Source organism: Drosophila tropicalis, unplaced genomic scaffold, assembly GCF_018151085.1.
Source record: "Drosophila tropicalis isolate 14030-0801.00 unplaced genomic scaffold, ASM1815108v1 contig_878, whole genome shotgun sequence".
NCBI classification, from domain to species: domain Eukaryota; kingdom Metazoa; phylum Arthropoda; class Insecta; order Diptera; family Drosophilidae; genus Drosophila; species Drosophila tropicalis.
In genome coordinates, this window is record NW_027173374.1 from 2,031,230 (window position 1) to 2,057,138 (window position 25,909).

The 25,909-nt window shown below is 37.1% G+C and overlaps 3 protein-coding genes across 6 annotated transcripts; 2 read left to right on the plus strand and 1 right to left on the minus strand.

The window, feature by feature from the left end:
• Window positions 1–409: 409 nt before the first annotated feature.
• Window positions 410–18,289, plus strand: Csk (C-terminal Src kinase). 4 transcript variants are annotated; one of them, XM_068299404.1, is made up of 10 exons: window positions 410–1,142; window positions 1,235–1,358; window positions 13,885–14,471; window positions 14,548–15,260; window positions 15,336–15,555; window positions 15,618–15,886; window positions 15,955–16,116; window positions 16,190–16,385; window positions 16,458–16,544; window positions 16,599–18,289. In XM_068299404.1, exons 3-10 carry the CDS (start codon window positions 14,115–14,117, stop codon window positions 16,773–16,775), a joined length of 2,181 nt encoding a protein of 726 aa, XP_068155505.1. In that variant the 5' UTR covers window positions 410–1,142; window positions 1,235–1,358; window positions 13,885–14,114; the 3' UTR covers window positions 16,776–18,289. The 4 variants fall into 4 exon arrangements, with proteins under 4 accessions (XP_068155505.1, XP_068155507.1, XP_068155504.1 ...); XM_068299406.1 differs by having other exon boundaries at window positions 410–1,001; XM_068299403.1 differs by having other exon boundaries at window positions 410–1,358.
• Window positions 18,290–19,176: 887 nt separating this feature from the next.
• Window positions 19,177–21,417, plus strand: tobi (target of brain insulin). Its single transcript, XM_068300640.1, has 2 exons — window positions 19,177–21,008; window positions 21,069–21,417. The coding sequence occupies exons 1-2, from the start codon at window positions 19,226–19,228 to the stop codon at window positions 21,269–21,271; spliced, it is 1,986 nt and encodes a 661-aa protein (XP_068156741.1). The 5' UTR covers window positions 19,177–19,225; the 3' UTR covers window positions 21,272–21,417.
• rha lies at window positions 21,268–25,678 on the minus strand. Its single transcript, XM_068300638.1, has 5 exons — window positions 25,405–25,678; window positions 24,895–25,337; window positions 24,762–24,833; window positions 21,649–24,701; window positions 21,268–21,585 (listed from the first exon to the last, which is right to left on the minus strand). The coding sequence occupies exons 1-5, from the start codon at window positions 25,556–25,558 to the stop codon at window positions 21,414–21,416; spliced, it is 3,894 nt and encodes a 1,297-aa protein (XP_068156739.1). The 5' UTR covers window positions 25,559–25,678; the 3' UTR covers window positions 21,268–21,413.
• Between the last annotated feature and the right edge of the window lie 231 nt (window positions 25,679–25,909).

Sequence of the window (25,909 nt, forward strand, 5' to 3'; positions counted from 1 at the left end):
TTGTATTAGAAGGAGATAAATTTAAATTTCCGCGCCTCTTTCGGATAATTATTAGGCAAAGTTATCGTAGTCGACATCAGAGCAAGCCTATCGGTTAATTGACAGTATCGGAGCAAGCCTATCGGTTAATCGACATTATCGGAGCAAGCCTATCGGTTAATCGACATTATCGGAGCAAAACCTATCGGTTAATCGACATTATCGGAGCAAGCCTATCGGTTAATCGACATTATCGGAGCAAAACCTATCGGTTAATCGACATTATCGGAGCAAAACCTATCGGTTAATCGACATTATCGGAGCAAAACCTATCGATTGCGGTATTTGGTATTTTACTCCCCCGCGTTTTAAAATACTAGCAAATTGCATCGGAAAATTAAGCATTTTCAAGCAAAGACATGCTGGCCACTCTATTTTACTCCCCACCGTAACCCGCGCCCGCAACGTTGTGTTTTGTAAAAGAAAAATATTAGGGAAAATTTTGTTTTCGGGAGTGCGCTTTCAAATGGTTTTTCCAAATCGTACCCAATTTTTCATCCGCGGAGTTAATTAATGTTTATATTTATACTATTCGCGAACACGGAAACTCAAACAACCACAAAATCGCGACAAAAAAAATAACAGCTACATCTACTTGTGAAAAAAAGTTGAAAAATGTTTATTAAAAGGGAATAATAAATTAAATCGGCATGGCTAATGTATTCCGACTAAAGTTGTGAATTTGCGCAGCTAAAAAACGTGTATGTGGGTGTTTGTGTGTTGGTTTTCCAGCCCTACCAATTGTCAAAAAAAAAAAAAAACAGAGTTATACACATCATGTGTCTGTGTCTGTGAGTGGCTAAAGAAATAGAAGAAAAACAAGAGAATTGTGCATCAAAATTTAACAATTAATTGGCTAAAATGCAGTAAAAGTGAATTTCGCTGCGGTAATGCATCGGGAGAGGACCAAAATCAAACAACGAGCCTGCAAGCGAAGAGAGCAAGAGCGGAACGCGACGTGTGTATGTAGAAAATTCCACAAAACCAGCAGCAGCCAGTGCCCCTTCTTGTTGTTGCTTTTGTGAAGAAGGCGTGCGTTGCTGTGTGTATCAGTGTGTGTGTGCCCGCGTGTGAGTGTGCAGGTCGTGAGTGTACATGTGTGAGTGAGTGTCTTGTGCAAATGTTTATAAATAAAATATTTTATAATATTTTACAAATGTGCATTGGTGCTGGTTGTTATTGGTGTCTGAAACAGATTTTTTAATGCGCCAGCAAAGGCGGCGGCGACAGCAGCAGCAGCAGCATCGTGGAATCCCAAAAGCAAGACAATAGGAAAGGGGAACATCAGTAAGAGGCAGAGCAACGGGAACAGGAAAAAGGTAAGGTGTCTGAAATTGTTATGAAAACTTTGAGCTCTCTCTATCTCTCTCTGTCTTTCTCTCTCTTTTAACGCCCTTTTTAAGCGTCGCGCTGTCTGCTTCCTGTATGTGTGTGAATATAGATGTATGTGTGTGGGTGAAAGTGACAAAAAAGGATACAAAAATGTACTTATCACCGTTATGACTTTACCGAAACTTAACCGTTACGTAATATATGTAAATAGAACAGTTTATAGTATGGGAGAATAATGGTTGTGGTTGCATCAAAACTAAAATTCAATTTGCATTCATCTTTAGTTTGTTTTTATAGAGCATCTTCTCCCTTGTTCCATTTTCCATTGTGTCTTAAGGTCAACTTGTTTTCGGAATTTGTATTCATAACGAAAGCAAAAACAAAAATATTTAATAACAAAAACAAACTACGCATATTTTGTTGTTTGTGTTTAGGCTTCTTTTTTTGTTGTTTTATTAAATAAAAACACGTTTTACAACTCTGAGGAGCAGCATTGGCTAAGGCTACGACAACGCGCAATTCTATTTTGTTGTTGCGGAATAGCAAACGAGGCTTCACACACACACACACACACACATTGTGTGATACATATTTGTATACGCTACTCGCACCATGAATGACCACCTACAACAACAGCAACAACAACAACAACCAACAAAAGGTAGCAACAATAATTAACGGCAATAAACGAAGCGTAGCCAGTGCCGTGTCTGTGGATTTCCGTTTGTAGTAATAGTTTGTTGTTGCCATTGTTGTAGTTGTAGTAGTTGCTGCTGCTACCGTTGTTGGTCCGAGTTGTGCGTAGTCGGCAAAAATATTTGTATGACGTCACATGCTTTGGCTCAAGCGCCACACGAAAACTGTCTCTCTTGCTCTCTCTTGATTTAGTCTGCCATACAGGGTGCTCCATTGTGGGCTTTAAAGGGGTATACATATCTTCAACTATACTTAAAACAAAATAGTTTTTAGAATAAAAATATATAATTTGATATTCAAAATTGCCTAAAAAAATTATTTCTTTTGGCTTTTACCTTCTTTGGGCTACGCCCATGCGCGAGGGCGTTGGTATGTTCTAGCGGCTTTGTGCATTTGGCTTTTATGTGTGTGCGCTTGTTTGTGTATCTGTGTGAGGTCAGTATTGCGTGAACTTTTTCATTGGATTTTTTCTCGGTTTTCTGCGTTGGTTCCGTTACTTTGGCTTTGCAGCATTCATTTCGTTTTCATTTTGCTGCTGTCATAACTTAATTATCTCTGTCATTTTCACTTTGCGCTAATTACATTTGTTTTGCGTATAGTCTGATTGGGTTTGCCAATTGGAATTTGCTTGTATATTGCCATTTACGAGAAAGTAAAAGAGGGTCAAAATATTGTTTATTTGTAATTAGGTCGATAGGGTAAAAATACGACCTCCAAATTTCAAAAGAGGCAAAGTTTTCCATATGCATTTTTGAAAAGTCATTTGTCAGTAACTATGCACTTTGGATTTGAATAAATTCAATTGTATCTTACCCAAGCAACTATACAACTCTGTGAACTTATCCTTGCTTCTTTGCTTTGCTTAATCCCGTTGGACTAATTCTGTTGCCAAGTTGAAAATATTCATGAGGTACATTTAATTATGCTTATCTTTTTAATCATTTTGTTGGGGGGCTGCTATATTGCTTGCACCTGCAGCTACCTCTTATCTATCTCATTTTGGCAAATATTGTGTTCGCTGTTCGTTGTTCGCATTCCAATTTTGTTAGTTCTCTTCTACTTATCTCGCTTACTCACTCCCTCTCTGAGTTGACATGGTGCAAATAAGTTCATACTACATACGTGCATATACATTTGGATGTGTATTTTGCTTCTCCATTGGATTGTTTACTTAATTTTTGCACCGTTTCGCAGCTATGGAATATTTCTAACTCACGTTGAACAGTGTTTGAAACAGAAAGGTTTCTACACATTTTTCTATAAATAAAATAAACAAAGTGGATATTTCTGGAAATTTTGATTGACAGATTTGTTTATTGTTTGATGGACTAATTTCTTGCTACTGTTTATTTAATTTGTTCAATGAATGCTCTAATTTTGAACCACGGTAAAAATAATTTAGCATTTACTGTTGTTGTTGTCGTTGTTCTTCTTTTTCAATTCCACAAATTCCTTGGGGTTTCAATTTCTCTATTCACATTCAACTGCTAAAATGCAAACTCAAACTTTTGCTAATTATCCATGCAAAGTAAAAAATATCACGAACAAGAATTGCAACTGTAACAGACAAATGGCACGAAGCAAACGAAAAAATGGAATGAGAATAAGTTTAACAAAACAAAAAACATGTGTGCATCATCATCAACAACATATTGACTTGGATTTTAATTTAAGCTACATAAGGCCAGGCCAAGCCAGTCTAATCCATTATAGAAAATTTGGTCAAACCACAAAACGGAAAAAAATAAAAATGAGCAAAACTAAGCTAAACCAAAAATGGTAAAATGAATTGGGCAACTTTGTCTCGTTTTGCTAATGGTTAATTATGCTTTGGCAATTAATACGCCTAATAAATAACTAGAGGAAGCGAGACAGATGGAGAGGAAGAAAAGCTTTGAATCAATTCAATGCAACAAGTGTAAATTTATCGCATGCGAGAGAGAAAGAGAATGCCATCCAATAAAGCCGGTCTTAATGCTGGCTTACGCTCATGCTCACGCTCTCTCTTATTTTAACGTATTTTGTTATTTCTCGATTCAGTTTGAAATCGGCAAGCAATGTTAAAGCACCCGTCGACGCGTCGTCGGAATGATTATATAGACTCGAAAGCTTGCTACGCATGTGCAATATGAGTCTTATTTCCATTTCGTTTCGTTTCATGATTCGTGTGCCAAATAATTTTTGCATTGAGCAATTAATTGGCAATAAATAAAATGCAAAAAATAAAGAGTTTAATGATACTTTGTGATGCAATTTAACCAAAAGAGAGAGAGAAAAAACCACACAAGGCAAACAAATAAAAAGTGTGAATAACTTGTAATATATAATTAATAAATATATGCAAAATACCTTTATGCCCGGAGGAAGTGTTTTTTTATGGAAATCAGTTAATTAACATGCAACAAGCTGACAAAAAGTTGCCAAAATGCAAACAATAAATTGTGAATTCATCTTTGCGAGAGCTTCCTGTAAACCGTGAAAAAAAAATAATCATAAATAATATACAAACAAAAAAAAAAAAAGCGAATAGATTGTTTGTGATGTGATTTCGTTTGATTTCTTTGATGGCGCAATGACCTTACCTTACCGCACTCGCCATCTCTCCCTTTTGCTCTTTGGTTTAATAATTATGGGTTTTGATTCCTTTTTTGAAATAATTATTAAAAAAATATATATATACACAAATATGTATGATCAGCAAATTAGTAGCTTGCAATTAGTGAAGATCAAAAAACAAAACATTGTTGATCAAGGTTTTCTTCTTCTACATAATCCATCAATTTTGTTTTATAATTTGCAATTTATGATTTCAATAGATGACTGAAACACTAAATCGATATCAAAAAAATTCGAAAAATTCGTAAATAACTTTCATCTACACTGATTAACGGAAATGCATCCTGTAGTTTTATTCACTTCTTACCTTAATTTGCTTCATTATTTCTTGGCCCAAAATGCCTAGCCCAATTGCAACCGCTCCCCTCTTATCCCAGCGATTAATACAAAATTGCATGAATCATTAGTATAGGTTTTTTTTCTCGTCGCTTTTTTCTTACCTCTATTTTTCAATTTTACAATTGATTTGCACGCTAATTTTGGGCAACATGCAGACAATCTAGACAGTCGTAGGCTGTAGTTTAGGCGCTAGGTTGGTTTTTGTTTTTTCTTTTAGATTTGGTTCCCCCATTTTCAATTTTCCAGCGCATTAGTCATCAACCGAGTCGACATCGTAGTCTGTGGGTCTTAAAAAACGAAAAAAAAAAAAAACAAAATTGTAACTAGTTTTCGCGACTTTGTGGCGTGCAAAACTAATCCATAAAAACTTCATGATAGCGATCATGCTGATGATCATTATCCTCCTGAGAGAGGAGAGGCCGGCTGGACCGAGTGAAAGTGGACAATGAGGCGCGCGGCTTATGTCCGAAATTCGAAAAGCTCTTTAACTGCAGACGCGTGAAACAATTTTTTGTAGTTTTTTCTTATTTTTGTTTTTGTAGTCTTCACTTACATAGTTTTTTATGTATGTACATATTTTCCAGCCACTTATTCAATTTGCCATTCACTGCACATGTCGACCCCCCCTGCCCCTTTGCCTTGGATATATCGCCCTACCTCTTGTCCCTCTTCCCACTCACACACCTGTCGCTTCCATCATCTTCTTTCTTTCAAATGAAAGTCAATGGCGCATTTCATTTTCCAATTGCGCGCATTTCATTTTACACTTTACTTTTTTCTCTCTCTTCTTCTTTTTATGTTGTAAATGTCTCTTCTGCCTTACCTGTATCTCAATTACATACGTACCTATACATACTAAAAAGAGGCGGGGCAGTATTTGTAATCAAGTGAAATTATTCAAGCATATGCATTTGATTTCATGATTGCTTAACTAAGCAATCTCTATTGATAACTATCAAGTAATGAAGATAAATAAATTTGGCAAAATCATTATTAAGCTCTTATTTGTTCAGCTATATATAAATTCATAAAATTCCTGTTATAATTGATTTGCAGAAATAAATACTAGAATAATTTACAGTCAGTAATAAAATCTTTTCTCTCTCGGGGTCTCCTATATTTAAGCTTGTTTTGCTAGGTATTTTTAGTAAATTGAATGTTTATCTAAATGAATTTAATATAATTTTCTTTAAAAGTTTATATGTATGTATATTTCTCATAAATTAACAAAAAATGTTTACAAATTATCAGTCTCTTTAACTTTTTTTCTTATGTCAATTCCTTCTCTAAAGTGTATATGTCAGTCTAATTAATGCAAACCAAGCTGCATCATTTAATTGCAAAAATAATTATTAATTTATGTTAAGTGGAAGTAAACAAAGTATGTAGGGTTGGCCAAAACCGCAGCAGTAGCACCAACAAAAAAAAAAATATTAAAACAAAAAAAAAAATAACTAAAAAAGTTAATAAAAAAACTTAACTTTCACTCTTTTGCTCGCCAAAATAAATAATATGCAACAGGCCAATGGCAAAGCCAACTGAGGCCCGATGGCCATCATAAACGAGAGCCAACTTTTTAACCCCTCTGTCCCCCCCAACTCCACTCTTGTAGCCTGAGGATATCCGTAGCGCACCTCACGCATTTTTTTAGACTTGCAGCAACCTTTTTTTTTTTTTTTGTGGTTTTTGTTTTTATATTTTGTTTATGATCTTATTGTTGATGTAGTTTGTTTTGCTGTTGAAAACCTGTTGTGTCATACTTTTCTTTTGTTGATAGTTTTGCCGTTGAGATTGCCATTGTTTATGTTTAATTAGTTTTTTGTCTGAGGGCTGGGTCCCCCTCTCTGTTAGCCCAAGAAAACTAATGTAATTTGTCTGTCGACTTTTCCTCGTTTCGTATACGCCATTTGGGTGTCTTTCTCTCTCGCGCTCTCTCCCTCACTTTTGCTCTTCAGAGACTAGATGAGAGATTACATTGATCACTTTCCACGTGCTCGATTCTCGTTTTCCCATTTGCATAGTTAATTATGCATTAAAAACAAAAAAAAAAAAAAAAGAAGACAGCTTGACATACCAAAAAGTTCTCTGCCAGAAAGGGAAAAGTTTCGGAAACGGCTAATTAATTCAATTGACATATAAGAAAGAGAAAAAAAAAACTAGTTCCATATGGCATATAAGACTTTTCTTTTAGAGACATTGGGTCTAGGTTTCTAAAGTTTTAACTAGATTAGTCATTTAACTTAAACTCGCACTTGGAAATGGACAATAGGCTTAAACTTTGGCACTATCACTGTCCTTTTTTCACTTTATGTCTTTTATATCCTTTATCTGTGTCGTTTCTTCGAACACTTTTATCCAGTTCTTTCTTTTTTTGTTTTCATTTCCCTCTAATGCTCCAATTACAGATTTTCTTTTCCCTTCCATCGCTTTTCCATTGCACCTCAATTTTCACATATTTTCCTCCACACGCACAGAAATATGTAAAAAATTCCAACTGCATTGAATACAATTTTTCAATGTAAAAAAATTTAACAAGTAGCAGCAGAAGGTAAAGATAAAGAAAAAGAAGCAGAAAAAGTGGCAGAAGCTAAAGAAGAGACAATGGAGCTTTCAGCATTCCCACGCCCAAATTATTTTGCACAATATGTTGTACGGCACCAACAACAACAATTCCAGTAAATTTCAATTCAATTCAAGCAACGACGTGTTTTCCCAACCCCAAAAAAAGGGGAGACCAAGAGGTAGAAAGAGAAGGCAGACACAAAAGAAACTCCCAACGACAACAAAAACAAGAGCTTTACATTTTACTGCTTTTGGCTTTGTTGAACTTTTTTAGGAGAATTTCAGTAGTTACAAAAAAAGTGGCAATTCTTTTTTTTTTTTTTTGCTTATTTCTGCCAAAAGGCAGTAATTATTGTTATTATTATTATTACGCCCCACCACCTTGCCCGTCTCCTCGTTTTTTGTAAGTCTCTATCAATGTAATGACAAATATGGAACATTTTTTTTCTTCTCTTCTCTTTTTTTTTTTTCTTTTGTTGCTACACACAGGTGAAAAAGTTGTCCACTTGGATTTTCCATTGATTTATTGTTGCTTGCTCTTCTCTATTCAAAAAGAAAAACAATTTTAATTAGTATTATTACAAAGAAAAACAATTTGGTAGTGAATCGTTTAGAAAGAAGCAGAGGGAGATAGCGAACGCGAGAGCGGGAGAGAGAGAAAGATCAGCATTAGCCCCGTTTCAACTAGGGCAACTAATTGTTGTTAAGACTAAACAAAAAACTATTGACGATGACTTCCATTCAAAACGTTTTTCAATTGACTTGTCGAAACGTCAAGTCATAGGCGTGGTGGTGCTCTCAGTTTCTATTCTATGTTTTGTTATTTTATACTTTAGCATTAGCAAGTTGGTTCTATATGTTGAATGTGCTTTGAACAACACGATGAATAAGTTAAAGTTATGTTCTCAACAATTTGGGGTTTAATTGAAACTGAAATTCAGTGAAATCAAACGAAATCGCATCAACAATTAAAATTTTATAATTAAAACGCAGTCATAATAATATAAGGTGAAATTAATGTGAATATGGTGGAACTACGAATATGGTGACAACAATTAAAATAACCTGCGATGGGGTTTTCATCCAATCCAATTCGTATCTTATGCCCACAACTGGACAACGGAGAACAGGAACAGTTTCACCTCGAGACGAAGAAGAAGGAATTGCTGCTGCTAATAGATCCTCATTATCATCATCATCAACAACATCATCGAAATCGATTTTAGCGGCCAAGATTTTAAATTCAGAAAGTGACAATTCTCAGACAAGTCAAAATTCGATATCAAAACGCAGCAACGGAGTCGCTCATCATCGGAGCCAGGATTTACGTAAACGTTATTACTTTGGTAGCAAGGACATTTATTGGTGCAAACAAAGTTTAAGTTCGGGTCTAACACGTAGTGCCAGCAGTTTGACTCACAAAGAGGCCATTTATGCGGGCTCCACTGTCGGCGGTGGCAGCGCCTCACCTCACATTATAGCCAAAGCAAGACGTAAACCGTTGCAGTTGTGCAGTAGCAGCAGCTTAAGTGCGGCATATGCTCCACCTAAACGCAAGGAATTCTATTTTTGTGATAAATATGCACCACCAGGAACAAGAACAACAACAACATCATCACAAGAAGCAACTAGAACTGGAGCAAGCGAAAAACCCAATGGCAAGAGTCTATCACAGTCTCGTTCAAGCACCGCCTCACCATCTCAAGCGCAGCCCATCGATCGAGCATACTTATTGAATTTCTTACGCTCTGCCCAACGTAAATTTCAAGTAGCCAAGCTAAAATCAGAGCCAACTCAAAGTAGCAATAATAACAACAATAATAATAATACCAAAGAAAAATCAAACAGAGGAAAATCTCAAAGTCGGAAAATACTCAATCAGCCGACGACGGATCATCATAATTACAACAATAGTGTATCGTTGCCCCCCATAATACGCACTGACGATTGGTTTGGTTAGTATGAGTAGCAACTTGACTGAAAAATGTGTTGCAATAATCATATTAAGTTACCCCTAACAAATCCATTCACCTGACATTGAAGCAGTGGATTATGTTATACGGTTTGGCCAACTTATTTGCCCTAAAATGTGTTAAATGCGTATATAACTAACATTTGAGACATTTGAGGCTATTATTGGCCCTTGTCCCAAGCTCTCTGTGTGCATCTCGTACAGATTTCTATTTAAAGTTGTTTAACAAACACCTTCAATAATATTTACCTATTTGAAATTCAAATTTTAAATGTTTAAACTGTGTAAATGTGATTCAATTCCTTTTTTTTTCATGGTCAATAGTTTCAAGGATGAATATCCTGGCAAATGTAATTAGTACTACATAATACCCATATCAATATCCATTTACATTTTGTGCCTCTATGTCTTTCCATGCATGCCTGCCCTGAGACCTGGCTTCCTTCTTCCTGTCTGAGAGTATCTTTGCGGTTTTTCTTGCTCCTTTCTTTTGTTTTGTTGCGGCTCACATGCAATATGCAAATTGCTGGCCAAAACTCTACTACCCAAAAGACCGCCCTGCCAGACTGCTTTGGGCACGCCATCACTCATGAATGCCTTCTCGCCATGGTCTTTTGTCTGTCGTCATTTCATTCCTCCCTCTTTCATCAACCAAGTGGGTAACTAACTAACTCTAACTGACTGACTGACTGAGTGACTAACTAAGGTTACACTTTCCAACTCGTCGAGACTAAACAATGTGCAGAAGCAGTAGCTAAAAGAAGAGCGGAAAAAGAAAACTGTTGACTGACTTTTGTGCAGAAAAAATGATGACAGCCACCAGTGCATACACGTGTGTGTACATCCTCTCTCCCTGTCTCTCCCTTAAAACCTCAACTTACAATGGATGAGGAAGCAATACAAAAAGATTCTCACGTACTTGTTACCTCTATGGGTGTTGAACTGTATTTTTCGCTGTCTTCCGTATACAATTCCTTCCTATAATTTGTAATGACGGAGTGACTAACTAGCGGCAAGTGTAGAGATACCTAAGTATACATATACTCCATCTAAAAAAGAATATGTCTCACTGGAATCTACATATAGCTAAACTTAACAAAATTACCTCATTCGTCGGTCAGTATACTATATATGTATATATGTATAAATTCAAGTAATTCGATTGACTTGACTTAATGCGCATTTTACTTAAACACCCACTACAAAAAAAGGCGATGCAACGATAAAGTCGTAAGCGACGACAAATTGTCAAATGAATCATTCAAGTGTTTCCTTGAGATCGAACAATGTGTGTGTGTGTGTGAGTGAGTACTTTCCGTCAATTTATCTTGCTAATATATCCAGTTGAAGAGCGGAGATGATTGTTTAGTTAAACATTTTTTACACCCTAAACAATTAGCCAAGAGTTGAGTTACGAATTGCTGTTGTTTATTGCTCACTTCATTTAAGCCAATTGGCCAACCAAACAACAACAGCAACAACAATTGGATTATGTTATTAATAACATTTTTCTTGCCTTTGAAGCTTTTATTTTTCACAATTGTTTTGTTTTTCAGTATTCTGACTTTTTGATTTTGTAAGAATTGCGATTACACACAATTCGTTTTCGTTTTTTGTTAAGTTTGAGAGTTTTTTTTTTGTTTTCATTGATACTTAAGTATAATTTCGTTGCGTGGGCTGACTATCAATCTTTCACACGATAACTAATCGCCGCTATAGGCTATAGTGAATCGCTTTACAAAGTCCACAATTGATTTTTTTTCTTGGCCAATTCTGAAATGTGTCATAAAGACAGCGCCTGCTTAATTCTATATGTTTTGTTATTTTATTTTCTGCTTGCTCAATGACTCGACTTTGGCTTGTCAATATTGAGTTGAGTGAGTAAATGACTTCAGACTGAACTGAGTGTGAAGTTGTTTCCAGGACCGGTTCAAATATTAAGAATTTCAAGTATTTTCATTGCACGTTTTGCACCCAAAGGGTGAAAAAAACCTATGAACTTAGTCACCAGCATGCAGAACTTGTAAATTCTATAGAAAAATAATTTCTAAGCAATTCATAATTTTAAGCATCTTTGATATTCTTATCAATACCAAGAATTATTAAATGATTCATATCGTAGTCTAGATAAAAGTAAAAGATTCTATTACCCTAAAAGTATTGCTGCTGATTAAGAGCTTGTTAAATAAACTTCTAAATTCGCAACTTTAGATCTCTGTTCTTCAGAGACTCCACGATTCAAATAGGGCATCTTATTCCTATACATTCCTATCCAATTGTCGCACTAAAGACCTCAAAAAAGTTCTTGAGTCAATTTCTTCGCCCCAGATTACTGACTGACTCATCATTATTGACAATAAGGGAACAAAGAACCAGAAGGACAAACAAATTGATCTTTGTACTGTGTCAGAGTCAAGGTCAAATATTTTGCATTTATTCTGAAATAATTCTCTTTTATCAGCCATCTTTAAAACAATTGGCAACAATAACTGATCTATAAATATACATATATATTTATATTATGCATATATTTCTGGTATCTATATATAGCGTGACTTAATAGTAAATGGCAAGCAGGAAGCCGCTGCCAACCGATGACTATAACATGCTAGCAATTTTCATTTTGTTTCTTTCCTTTTATTAGATTCACAAAAGTCATGTTTTACCACCTGAAAAAAATAAAAACCAATCTGAACTCCACTCTCATTGTTTTGTTTAATAATTGCAACTAATGCATGACATGACTTTGTACAATGAATTGTGCGGATGTGGCTTATAATCAGTCAATTTTTTCTTCGTGTTGTTTGTTTTTGTTTCTCCTTCCCAAAAAAAAAAAACCTTTCACACTTCAAAATCAGACAAGACTCCCACGATAAATCCGTTTGGCCTGTGTGTTTGTATGTGTATGTGTGTGTGTGTTATATACTGACAAGAATGAGAATGAGAAAACAGAAAACGTTTCCGCTAAACCAACACAAAAATTTACATAAAATTAAGACAATAACAAAATAACAACAAACATTGACAATTAAATTTTCAACTCCAACACAAAAGGCAGATGAGTAAGTTCTATACCTACCTTCAGGAGGGTGACCATGGAGTTGTGCGAAAAGGAACCTTTACCTCTCCTTCTTTATCTAATAATTTGCCCTAAGCTTAACTCATATTAGCCAGCTAGTTAGTTATGGTTAACACATCAAATATTCGGCTTCTTTACTGGCCTCAAAAACTGTTCGTCCTTTGAAAACCCAAAGGGATCTACTCAACAAATAAGACAAAAAGCAATCCCGGCATTCAAGTTTTACATTACTCGTTTAAATCTTTGTTGCAAAGTTTAAGAACAACCCTCGTTTAAATATAGCAGGTCACTTTGGCTTATTTGATATTCAATTCAGCCCTCAACTGAATCATCCTCATCGGTGGGGATTATAAAATTCAGTAGCTCAATGTGAAATGTATAAATGTACAAAATTGCGCAGTAAAAATTTGCGTTTTAATTATGCCTGTCACATGCAAATGTTATACATTTGGCGAATTTGTATTTGACCGACCCGACCATCTCCTCCCACAGGTCTCTATGAATCTTTCATGTGGGCGTGGACAGCTCAGAGTCTGCTGTTACTTTAGCTTCAGCTTGGCGCGTGTATTTTGTGTATTGTGTTTAACGCTTATTTGATTAGCATGCCATTTGAGTCGTCGGAGGAGTTGGAGGAGGAGGTGTTATACCCTTATGTTGTTGGTTGTGCTGTTGACCAACCAATTAACATTTTGCAACGCAAAAAAGAGAGTTTATATAATCTTCACGAGATATATGTACATATGTACAATGATGCCACTTACTTGCCATTTAAATTGGCATAATTATAATTAGAGACCTTATAGATTTAATTACTTGTGATAATTTGCAAAAATGGTGTTTGAAAAGTTTACTTTTCTACAATTTAAGAGGATTATGAATTCTTTGATTTGAAATACAAAAATCTATGCTTGAGCCTGGCAAAATTATTTAATATTTCAGAAATTATTTGGAGGTAAAGCTTTTATGATTTTTTGATTTCAATTACGAATGATAAGCAGAAACAAAGATAATAATGACAGCACCAAGAGAGGCATTACTTATGTGAGGAGTTATCTTCATTCTGTATTGTGTATGTGTGTGTGTGTGTGTGTGTGTGTGTGTGTGTGTGTGTGTGTGTGTGTGTGTGTGTGTGTGTGTGTGTGTGTGTGAGTGAGATAAGATTAACAAGAAAATGTGCCAATTCCATGTTTGTATGTATAATTCTAGTAATATTATTAAACATTTTACTAATTTTTTCCTATTATTGCAGACGAAGAAGAAGCTGTAGCAAGCGGACCGCAACAACTAAAGAAAGAAAGAACAAAACAAACTGGTGAAGACAAAAAGGAGAAAGAAAATCAAGTGAAGGAGGACGAGGAGGAGGATAGTGAGAAGGAGAAGCATAAGCAAATTGATCCACTGATCACAGTTGAGATCAAACAGGGACAACTAAAGTCATTGGAATCGGAAACGCTAAACGCAGAGACGAAACTTAGTGCTATGAATAGTCACGCCACGGCCACACAAAACGGACAAACAACGGTCGTTGGACATCATCGAGGTTTCTCACAGCCATCGGTAACAGTTGCGGCAGCGACTGCAGCAGCCGGTGGTAGCACAGCAGGTGATCCATGGTTTCTGCAGACAACTGGGCATCAAATGCCACCCACAGCACCGCTGAGACATAATAAACGACCTGCGCCACAGCCAAATGTGACGTCGGCGGGTGGTGTCGGTGTTGGTGGAGCAACAGCAGCCGCAATTCTCTTACATCAGCAACAGTTAAGCCAATCCCAGCCTCATATAGTGCCCCCAAGCATACCGCCACATCATCATCATCATCATACAGGAGTCGGGGTAAGTATTGAATTGCGTTAAATGACAGAATAGAAGGTTATAATTTCTCTCTCTCTCTCTCCCTCTCTCTCTACAGCATACACCAGGAGGAACGGCGGCAGCTTTGCATTTGTCATCGCATGCTTTAAATAGTCATAATTTAATCAGCAATCATTCGCCCAAATCCCCCAACCAGACACAGCAGCAGCAGCAGCAAACGACGACGTCAAACCTCTCCACCTTTGCCCCTGTAGCAGCATCAGCGGCTGCCCCGCCATTAACATCAGCTACTGCCCCGCAACCAGCCTCAGTTACAGCTGCTGCCGTTGCAGCGGTAACCCAACAGCAACAGCAGCAACATCTTCAGCTATTGGCCAATTGTGCTTCCAGTAATAGTAACGCCAATTTAATGTCCTCCTCGATGAATGCAGCCCAATTGCAATCGCTTCATGCCTCTGAACGAGCTCTCCCACCAAAGAGTTTAGCACTGAGTAGTGGTGGCATCGGCGGTGGCAGCAACATGTTGCTCCATACCGTTGGCAGCAGTAGCAACCCTTCCACATTACAACAGCAACAACAGTCCGGATCCGCTGTGGTGGGCAGCAACAGCGTTGGTGGCGGCACTGCCATGTCCACCTCTCTGCATAGCTTTGATATCAATGGTGGTGGTGTAGCAGCATCGGCGGGGGCGGCATCTAGCTCCTGGTCAAGTGGTTCCACTACGGCCATGAACTATTCATCCCTCTCGCCCACTGCTGCCTTGGGGCCACAACAGTTGAGGAAATGTGAGGTCAAACTGAATGCAATGCCGTAAGTAAAAGATCAATGGAATCCACTCGGAATCAGTTATTTATATCTTAATCATTCATTTTATCTTTCTTTTAGTTGGTTCCATGGCAGCATAACACGCGATGAGGCCGAACATTTACTCCAACCACGTGAAGATGGCCTCTTTCTAGTGCGCGAATCGACTAATTTCCCCGGGGACTATACGCTCTGTGTTTGCTTTCAATCGAAGGTTGAGCATTATCGTGTTAAATATCTGGAAAACAAACTAACCATAGACGATGAGGAATACTTTGAGAATCTGGGACAACTTGTGGCGGTAAGTGAATGATAATTTCCACATAAAACACTCGGAAATTCACACCATTTACTTTTATGCAGCACTATGAAGCGGATGCAGATGGTCTTTGCACTCAGCTGGTGAAATGTTTACCGAAATTGGGTAAACAAGAGTTTTGCATCAACTCCAAAGATTTTGTGGACAAGGGCTGGGTAATACCCGAAGAGGATTTGCAGCTAAGAGAAAGCATTGGCAAAGGCGAATTCGGCGATGTCATGCTGGGCATATTACGCAATGAAAAAGTGGCGGTCAAGGTGCTTAAAGACGAGGGAGCAGTGCAAAAGTTTCTTGCCGAGGCATCGGTCATGACGTAAGTAAACTGAAGAACTTTGAAATGAAATTGTTATTTATCAATATCAACGATTCTCACTTTCAAAGGACGCTGGAGCATGAGAATCTGGTCAAATTTGTTGGCCTGGTATTCACCACTAAACATTTGTTTTTGGTTACGGAATATATGAGCAAAGGATCACTGGTTGATTACTTGCGTTCGCGAGGACGGCAGCATATAACCAAAAAGGATCAAATCAATTTTGCCTTGTAAGAAATCGTATTTGAATTGCAAGCAGAGAATGATTTTAATTTGAAATATTTCCAATTTGTTTTTATTTAGCGACACTGCCTCTGGCATGGAATATTTGGAAGCGAAAAAGGTTGTCCATCGAGATCTGGCAGCCCGTAACGTTCTCATATCCGAAGACTGTGTGGCCAAGGTATCTGATTTTGGTTTGGCACGTGAAGAATGTTATAACCTTGATGTGGGCAAATTGCCAATTAAATGGACAGCGCCTGAGGCGCTTAAAAATGGCGTAAGTTTGAAACAATCGCAAATAGTAGTAATGTGTAACTAATAATAGACTATTTTATTGTTGTTATTGCAGCGTTTCTCAAACAAATCAGACATGTGGAGCTTTGGCATATTGTTATGGGAAATCTACTCGTTTGGTCGTGTACCATATCCCAGAATTGTAAGTTTTTAGACTTCATTAAGCAGCAGGATCTAATTTTTCTTAATTTTACAGCCATTAGCTGATGTAGTGAAACACGTTGAGGTTGGCTATAAAATGGAAGCACCTGAAGGCTGCCCGCCAGAGATCTATGAAATGATGCGTCAGGCATGGGATCTAAATCCAATAAAGCGACCGACATTTGCGGAACTAAAAGTAAAGCTGCAGTTATTAAATCAAGCTACCGCGTGATGAGATGAACAAGGCAAGCACATCCAGATGCTTGATTTATATACTTATACCGACACAACCAGACTATGACATTAACACTAACACCAACACTGAACGCAACAATTTTTTCGTACCAAGTAATTAAAACATAAACAAAAGAGGAAAGAATACATTTTTTTACGTATAAGTTTTTGTTTGTTTGTAAGAGATGAAATGAAACCGTAACCCAACACAATCAAGCAATGTTAGTGAAGTTGCTCCAAGCTCCCCCAATCAAACCAGAAAATGATGATAACGAAAGCAACTCTTTAGTGTTATTTACCTATTACTCTTAACTACTATACCTACTATAATATTAATATAAATACATAAATATATAAATTGATATAAATTATATTATCTTACATTATTACATTATGTGTTAACCTCCTGTAGATTTATTATATTATAGTAGCGAGTTGTTCATATTTCAGACCCAAAAGAGAACATAACTAAAATTGCCCCCAATTGTACACATTTATCTCTTTTTATAATATATCATCTATGTATATCCCCAAATCATTTTATGTTATAGAATACGCATACATATGAGAAGAAAGCAACAAAAATTTGTTTATATAAACTATTTCTCCTAAGTTTTAATTGAGAGTTGGTGTTTATTTTTTTAAAATACATATTATTTCTGTTAAACATTTCTGTTTGTAGCACAAAGCGGCAAAACAACAAAAAAAAAAAAAACTTGTCCAACAAGCTGTGTTTGATGGTAGAAAATGGGGAGGAGTAGGAAGGAGAAAAATTTTAAATTTGTTTAACACAAAAATTAGTTAAATTTAGTTACATTTATTTCTATTGTATAATCAAAAAAAAAAAAAAAACGAATCAGAGAAAATTCAAAAAATTAAAGCGGCATCGTCTGCGTGTCCTTAAACACTGAGAAAAATTCAAAAAGTAAAAAAAAAACACTTGTGAAAATATGCATTACATTAATACATAAATATACAATTAATTCAAGAAAATAACAAAAAATGAACTTATATAAAAAAAAGTTAGCAATTAAAGTGAGTAAATAATAAATACATATTATTAAATATATAAATTATTACGCGCAAAAGCTTTTGCTTATGTTTAAAATTCTATCAAGGAATCTCTTCCGATTTTTAAATTTGTAATTTATTTTATTGTCTTGTCCAAAAATTTATACAAATTAATTTTAAATTAAGTTTCAACGTTTTTCAATTATAAATTACACAGAAAACTTTGTATATTTATGCAACAAATTTTGCTTTAAATTTATATTTTATTTTATTCTATGTAAACACTTACACACACACACACATACACGTCCAAATGACATATAATTAATTAATTTTAAAGTTATTATTTTTTTAACACACAATATTGTCAAAAACAACAAACACATACAAATTTAAGGCACGACACAGAAACCACTTAACATGGAGATGACTATAAAAACAAGGATTGCAGGCAGCAGCAGAGTGTAAAACTTTTTAATAAAAGTAAAATATACAACTTAATTAAGACATTAGTGTTTTATTAGCTATTCTTAGTTCAAATTTGTTTCTTTTAGCAAGTTGAGTCTACCTTTTTGTGATATTTTCTATCTAGCAGCTATAATTTCACAATCAATTGTATTGTTCAATAGTTTTTGCCGCTGTTAATAAGTTAAACTGAAGCACTTGTTGATGGAATCTTTTGTGGTTATATCTTAAGTGATTCCACAGTGAGTCAAGAATTTTTCGATTGACTTATAAATTGTTTTCATTTCTTTTCCTAATTGTTGTGCTCAAGTCAAGTACTTATTTACAATTACATAGTTGTTGAAGTTTTGCTAAATCTGAAGAGTCTTTTGATTGTCCTTAACAACACATTGTCATAAAGTGCCGCGACGAAAGAAATTAGCTTACCTTGAATCTAATTATTAGCCAATTCACAAGAAATCTTTAAAAAGTCAAGCGAAATTAAACGCAAATTTGGGAAACCAGTTTCAAAACATTATCTCCTTGTTGTTGCCATCTGAAATGTATTACGAATCAAATAGAATTATTGAGTAAGCCTAAAATATTCCAGTACAGACAGATTATTTTACCCACATACCTAAGGCTAGCTCTCAAGTGTTCTACACAATCGGAAAAACAAGCAGTTATATAGCGAAACTCTTCAAAAACATATCAAAACCTGTTGAAAATAAACTGCACCAGGAGCTGACGGACTGACTGACTGACTGAGCAATGTTTATGGAATCACAAGCTTATCAAGTATGTGGGCTTTATCAGGTTATAAGTAGGTAGTTTAGTATGATATAGACGTTATTGGATTGGCAATGGTCAAGAGATCTATTTGTGTTTTTGGAAATGCCGGTTTCACTTCGCTTATCGCTGGGTATATAAGAACCAAGACCCATTCCCCTGTATCATCATTAGTAATTCAATCCTCAACGTAAAAATATCTAAATGAAGGCTACTATTGCTTTAGCATTCATTGTGCTGGCGACGACTTGCTACTGGGATGTCGCCCAAACCTGTCAGAGCATCGAACAGCGCTATAAATTCTCAAATAGCGACATCTATGTGAGATTGAGACGTGGTGCTAAGCTGCAATATGAACTGATGAAGGGCACATCGAGTCTACAGACCGTGACATTGGATAATTTTGTGACCAGCAGCGATTTGGAATTGACCTCAACGGGCAGTTATAAGTTATCGGATGGCACAAGTAGCATTGAATTCACTCTGGTGCAGTCGGGAGTGGTGAGTGGTACCGGCAGCGACATAACACACATAAAAGTGGCTCGCAATGATGTGGCGGCCGGATCACAGCCTCGCGATTGCTTCTCGTTGGATCAATCGGAAATTCACTGGTTCAGCGGCCCCGAACAGAAGGCTCATTATTGGCCAGTGGAAAGGCAACAGCATAGCAATTATTCCTATTTGCCTAAGGAGTTGGATAACTTTGGTGTTGGCGAAAGATATTGGCTAAACAGTAATGGAGTCTTTATCTTTGTAGAGTCCAATACGCCTCTCTTTATTGATCAGAATACGGGTGACTATAAGAATAAACTCTGTTTGAGTGCCACTGCCGCGTTGCCCTATGATTCTCGCGTGACTAGCTCCAAATTCGTTTATCATATTGGTTTGGCCAAGAATGCGAAATCTGCTCATAAATATGCTGTAAAAACGTTTCTGGGACAACCAACGGGTTATCCTGATGAGCGTATTGTTCAGTATCCCATTTGGTCTACATGGGCTCTGTATAGCAGGGATATTGATGACGCTGTTGTTCGTGAATTTGCCCAAAAGATCGTGGACAATGGATTCGAGAACAGTCAACTGGAGATTGATGATGACTGGGAAATCTGCTATGGAGCCTTAACATTCCGTGAGAGTAAATTTCCAAATATTACAAAGTTGGTTGCAGATCTCAAAGAAATGGATTTCCGTGTAACTCTATGGATTCATCCGTTTATCAACAAAGATTGCGTTGACATCTATGAGGAGGCGTTGGGATTGGGCTATTTGGTTCTAGATCATGCTGGCGATCCTTCCACTCAATGGTGGAATAGCGAAACTGGGGTAGCCACAGCTATAGACTTTACCAAACCAGAGGCACAGGAATGGTTCACAAAACGTCTGGTACGTTTGCAGGAGGAACATGGCATTGACAGCTTCAAGTTTGATGCAGGTGAAACTAGTTGGTTACCCCCAGATCCGGTTCTGCAGGCCAGTGAAAATGATATAATATCGCCATTGCAAGCGGTCGGAGATTATGTTCGCACAGTTGCCTCATTTGGAGCGATGGTAGAAGTACGCTCGGGACAAGGTACACAAGACTTGCCCATTTTCGTTCGGATTGTGGACAAGGATTCAGAATGGGGCTGGAACAATGGTCTGGTCACGCTGATCACTTCACTTCTGCAAATGAATCTCAACGGATATCCTTTCGTCTTGCCGGATATGATTGGCGGCAATGGTTACGATGATAGCCCACCCAATAAGGAGCTCTTCCTACGCTGGCTCCAGGCCAATGTATTTATGCCCGCCCTTCAATTCTCCTTTGTACCCTGGACATTCGACGATGAAGCTATAGAGATCACAAAGAACTTTACGGCTTTACATGCCGAATATGCACCGTATATTATAAAACTGTTTAAGCGTGCTGTGGAAACGGGAGAGCCAGTTAATGCTCCTCTTTGGTGGATCGCTCCAGACGACAAAGTCGCACAAGGCATTTATGATGGTAAGTCTATATAGATTGTGGCTTGAAAATAGTTTTTAATTTCTTTCCTTGCATTTGCAGAATTCCTCTTGGGTGACGATATTATAGCTGCTCCAGTAATAATCGAAGGAGCCACTAAACGTGACATCTATCTACCAGAAGGACAATGGACGGATGGCAATAATGCTGATACAGTTTATACGGGGCCCATTTGGATAATGGACTATTCAGCGCCATTGAATACTTTGCCCTATTTCATTCGTGTGGGTTTTGAAATGGATTAGTGTACCAAATATATATTTAAATACGGTTTCGAAATCTAGACACACAAAATGATTCAAACGGAAAAAAAGAACAACTAACTAATAATAGGAATATATCACAGTCAATTTGGTAAAATATATATATATGATTAGAATTATTACTTTAACGTTGGGAACTTTTTGTTAACATTGTTTCTCTACTTGCTAAAGATGTGAATTCATCAGATTCGGTGCTTATCTGGAAGCTTGGTATAGAACGTGAATGCCGAAATTGTCCATATTCCCTTTCGAATTCAACAGCATCTTTGGTTAAAATTGACCTAAGATTGATCATTCTAAAAAGGAGAAAATTTGAGATTGAAGTTCCATAAATTCTTATTCAGAATTATGCTACATACCCTATTGATTCCGAATTATTTTGCCCTTGATTGTAGTCCAGATTTTTCTCAAGCATGGACAGTTTAAGGGCATGCATTTTTTTGGCACTTCGCCGCCATTGTCTCTTAAAGCGTTCTTTCTCCTTGGACAAATCTATAATACGCTTATTCTGTTTGGCCAATTCGTTTAGCAGCTGCTTCATATCGTGGCCAACTTCAAGAACATTCCTTCTTTGACTTAATTGCTGAATTTCGTACTCCATGCGGGAGACTTGTTCTTCAAGTTGTGCCTTTTTCGCATGAAGACGCGTATTCTCATCGGTTATTTCCTGATTACGTTTGCGAAAGAAATCTACTTGCTCTTCCATTTCCTGTTTAAGTGTAACCACATGCTTCTCGAGTTCCATGAATTTACTCTCATATTTTGGATCACTTTGGGGTGGAGGTTCGCCTTGAAACTCTTCCAATCGCAATTGATCGATCTTAAATTGCAATTCTTTTTCAAATAGTGCCATTTGTTGCTTTTTCCAAATGTCCATGTCAACATGGGTGGAATCTTCACAAACTGCCGATTCAGAAGATTTTTTCGTAATCTTTTTCCGCTGATCATCTTTGAATGATTCTTGATTTGAAAGCTGTTCCAATGGATCTGTGCGAGAGTTTTTCCTGCTCAGTTTCTTTTTAATGGATACGTTTAGACTATTGGACGTTAGACTCTCTGAGAGCTCTAAGCTACTATTTGGATTTTCGATTTCTATTTCCGATTTTCTTACACTTTTCTTTCGTACAATTTGCTTTATTGCTTTGTTTTCGAACAAATCCTCTTCGTCCACCTCAGCAGAAGTTGATAAGAAATTGGTTATAGTGCTTTGGGAAGCAATATATTCCTTAGAGCTTTCCTGTGAGCAAGAATGATTTTGATCCTGTTCATCTCCCAATATCGCTTGCCTACTTTTAGTAGTTTTTACTCTGTCGGAAGCTAAAGAATCCTCCATATTATTGTCATTGTCATTTGTTGGTCTCACTTTAGTTCGTTTTATGCGTTTCTTTTCAATCATCTCATTGGTTTTGTACATTTGTTCTATATAATTTTCATTTTCCTTTATGAGCTTCTCCTGATGTCTATTTACTTCCACCCAGCGAGCACTTAAAGCCATTTCCGATTTGGGAGCCCTAGGCACTCGTCTCGACTCTTTGGCTGTTAGAGGAGCTTTACAGCGATCTTCATTGGCTAAAAGTTGTGGCTTTAGTTTACGTTTGCTTTCCTTTGGCCCAACAGTTAAGTGCACAGATTCCTTGAGATTCGGATCGCTAGTATCAGTATGAGGTAAAAGACTTTGTTCATCACTTGTTTTGCTTTTTAATTCACTAATCACTTCTCTTTTGAAAAAATCCATACTACTTTCAGTTCTCTGTACACTCCGTGTACATCTTGAGGGAATATAGGCGAAAGAATTCTCCGATTCAGCTGTTGGTTCGTCTTCATCTCTCTCGGTTATTCTATTGGATTTTTGGCACATGATTTCCTGACGTTTCCGCATTCTTTCTTTTCTGGCTAAAATCGATTCCATTTGAGGTAATTCTTGCAGATCTGCGGCATTAATCTCTTCCAATTTTCTTGCATTCCTTAGCACTTTGGCTTCGCTCTGGCTTGTCATAAGATTAGGTTTTGGTTTTACCTTAACCTTTTTTATTTGCTCAAGCATATCGACTTCATATTCGAAGTTTTCAACTATGGGTTGAATATTTTTAGATTTATTCGACTTTCCTCTCATTGGGAAATCATCTTGAAGCGATTCTTTAGGGGCATACCCTCTAAGTAATTCAGATTTGATTTTTTGTAACTTTTTCGATTTTTTAGAAATTTCTATTTCGTTTTGGAGATCATCCCATGCGGAATGTAATTTACACTTATCAGTTTTTACTTTCTTGACTGGTTTCATTTTAGTTTTATTTATTTGTTCTTTGACCATTTCCTTATCCAACTCCGCTTTATCTTCTGACATAGTCGTTTTTTGTCGTTCCAATTTTGCATTAGATTCTCTAGATTTCAATTCCGCCTGTTGTTTCCCTGATTCACCTGAACCCTTATTGAAATCCTTGTTGCTGTACAGAGCCATAACATCATCCTCAGAAGTGCTTGTTGTGAGTTCACTATAATCCTGTCTGCCTGCAATCAGTGGCTGTCGTACCACCATAGAAGAGAACTTATTTACAAGACACAAATCCTCTTCGCTATCCGGGCTTTCCTCTTTGGTTGTAACTCGAGTGAACTTTTTACGCCTTTTCTGGTTTTGGCGTACATCCTTTGGTGCTTCTTCACTATTGGTATTGGCATCTAAGGGCAATTCTAGATCCTCATTCTCAGAAGCAGAGAGTTCGGCTCCCACATTTAGGCTGGCAGCTGATGAATCATCTTGATGTTGCCACGATGTTGTTCCGGGTTTCTGATCCTGATGTTCCAGTGGCAATTCTCTTATCACACTACTTACCGATGAAATGGATGGCTGCAGGTCATCCTCATACTGTCCCTGTTGACTTTGACGCGAACAAATCGATTTGATATCCACACTAAAAGTATATTCTATCAATGGTCTCAATTCTCTAGCGCTGTCCGCTCTCCCAAGACGATTGAAGGTAAAGGAACCATTGTGGACATACTTCCGGTTGGTGTCGAAATAACTGTCCAACGGCATTAGTTTACCAAAATCCATGCGGTAGTTGGCAACAGCTGTCCCATTGATATACATATTGATGGGCAAATAGAAAATGCGTTGGAAATACAGACGCATACTGCGCAACGATGACTTGAATCTCAGTCCCAAAACATCGTTAAGGACATATGAGTCCTTTTCATTTAATTTCAGCTCAATGTTGGTCACATTACCCACAAAATCAAAGACCAACAGAACAGTGCCAACATTTTTGCCATTGTTCAAGGATTTTACCAATTTGCAGATGTTTTTCAATTGTTTCAATTGCAGGACCACCTCAATGATGTCACAATCAATTAGAGGATCGTTGCCCACTTGTAGAAGACCCAATTGCACCAAGGATTGCACATACACATTGGCCTGTTAATTGAAATTTATAAATCATTTAAGGTTGGAGCTGGTTTCATTTAGAATACTTGCCTGAGAGTGCAGCATGTTAGCCGTTATCGAATGACCTGGCGATTGCAATGGAGAACTAGCCGGACTCTTGGTCTAGAATTATAAGTTCAATGAAACTTTCAAACGCTAATTGTTCCTTCCAACTTCTACTTACATCAAACTGCATAAGATGCTCAAAATCTTTGGTTTGCAACAAGGATTTCTTGACAATGGCCAACATTAGAAGTACTTCCGGTTTATGGGAACGAAATTCATTTGATATGCATATCAGTTTATGCCAAAACATTTTTAACTGCAATGCCGTTTGATTGCCCATAGAACTGATTACGGGCAATCCCCTCACCGGTAGCACCAGGGTGCCAATGCTTTTTCGTTCCTGTTGACTGCCGCAGGAGTAGAAGGTAACCTTTACGGGTCGATGATCCGTTTTAATGCGTTTAATGCCGGCCATATCACATTCCCAAATGCAATTGCTATTAAAGATAATAGTTTCCGATGTGGCCGAGGGTCGTCCCTCGATCTCAAAGTCCACCGTATTAAGTGCAGCATTCATAACAATTTGTTCGTTTTCGCCATCGCGTCCACAGAAATTGATGGCTTGATTGAAAGAGAAAACATTTTGGTAAAATTAATGTACATATATTCTATATATGAAATGGCTCACCCTCCACAACATGCAGAACCACACAATAAATATGATCTTCATCCTTATTCTTAAAGGCGTCACCGCGTCTACTGCCACCGCCGCCGCTGTTCTCACTTGCAGCCAAAGAACGAGAGCCTGAGACCGAGGATGGCGGCTTATAACGTTTGACCATCGCCAATGGAACACCAATTTATGCTAATTGGTAACATTCAACACAAAGCAGGAACTCAAATTTGAATCGCTGCTTTTTCAAAACGTAATCAGAACCTTAATTTGTATATTACAATTGTGTTAATTTTTGCTTTTGTGATAACTGCTGCTTTGCTTGATTAGAAAGGCGACACTAGGCCAACTTGAATTTCAGTGGGAAAGTTGGCTTGGAGTTGCTTGGTTACCCATGGCAACGACCAAAACAACAAAACATATCGATAACATTTATACATCAATGTTTAAAAAGATGTAAACTTTATAATTTACGAAATATACAAAATTTGTATGCCGTAATCGGATTCGAATTGGCATT